The 1210-nt window shown below is 36.5% G+C and overlaps 1 protein-coding gene across 1 annotated transcript in view; it reads right to left on the minus strand.

Annotated features, from left to right (window-relative positions):
* Positions 1-36: 36 nt before the first annotated feature.
* The window catches only part of LOC106869385 (protocadherin beta-15), an 18151-nt gene continuing 16977 nt past the window's right edge, over positions 37-1210 (minus strand). Inside the window, exon 4 of the mRNA XM_014915108.2 lies at positions 37-809. Within this exon, the coding sequence (XP_014770594.1) occupies positions 430-809 (380 nt within the window). The 3' untranslated portion in view covers positions 37-429. The remainder of the gene's footprint in view (positions 810-1210) is intronic.

The following is a 1210-nucleotide window of genomic DNA, read 5'->3' on the forward strand; positions in this document are numbered from 1 at the left end:
TATATATATATATATATATATATATATATATGAATATATGTGTGTGTATATGTGTATGTATGTGTGTGTCTGTATATCCTATTGCTACTAGTATTAGTGTTGTCAACCAATTTCTTTGTTCCCTTTGAGTTAAATATAAAATCTCACATCATCATCGTCGTCGTCATCATCACCATCACCATCATCATCATCATCATCATCATCATCATCATCATCATCATCATCATCATCATCATCATCATCATCATCATCAGCAACAACGGCAACAACATTGTTATTATTATAATTATTATCCTTGTTGTTTTCACTGACACCTTCAAGAAAGTTTACTAAAAAATAGCTAAGGCCATTCATTGGACGTCGCTGGAAATCCTTCAATGTCGAAAATAACAAATATATAAATAAATGGAATAAGGGAAAAGAAACTTTTTACAGACAGGGATCCTTTGGTACTGCAGGTAAAGGTTTGGTGTACGATGTAAAAGTGTTCTTTACTGGAAGATTCCAAGACTGGCAAGAAGCGCAAGAATTTGTTCTGCTAACTGGCTTGCCGGTTTTGAATCCATTCAGCTCGTTACTGGAATTTGTGTGGTAGATGTATCGGCCGATGGTACTTGTAGTTCTTGGACTGTTGCTTTTAGCAGATGAGTTGAGAGCATTTAGTTTGTTTGGGTTGACCGGAAGTGTTTGTTGACTTATGGATTGCGTCTGGTGACTGACTGGAATTGATTGATGACTGATTGGGAGTGTCTGCTGGCTGATGGTCAAAGACTGTGGAGTGACTTGGAAGGTCTGGTGTGAATAACTTCCTGGAGGAGATGAAACAGAAAGGAAAAAAAAATGAGAAAGGGAGCAGTATTATGAAAGTGCGGAGTTCTGGTTTAAGTACCCCATATAACCCCTCGTAAATTTTCAATCTTCTCCCCACATAAATCCTAAAAGTTCTAGTCTTTTACAGATTTTGATATTTTTAAAATCAGAGTTTAGAATAAAGACAATCAGAAGTTTTTGCTTAAACCCCAGCAATGGACCACTCTTAGGGGCATCATCATTTCATTAAATGTGTTTATAGGGAGCAAAATATTGAAAAAAGCATCAATACATGTCAGAGTGACAACAAAAAAACAAGGAAGATATCCGGTGGTCGTGAGCTGAGCTAAAAATAAACAGCTAAATCGCTCTTAAATCACACACACACACACAATCACGC

Source organism: Octopus bimaculoides, chromosome 14, assembly GCF_001194135.2.
Source record: "Octopus bimaculoides isolate UCB-OBI-ISO-001 chromosome 14, ASM119413v2, whole genome shotgun sequence".
NCBI lineage: Eukaryota > Metazoa > Mollusca > Cephalopoda > Octopoda > Octopodidae > Octopus > Octopus bimaculoides.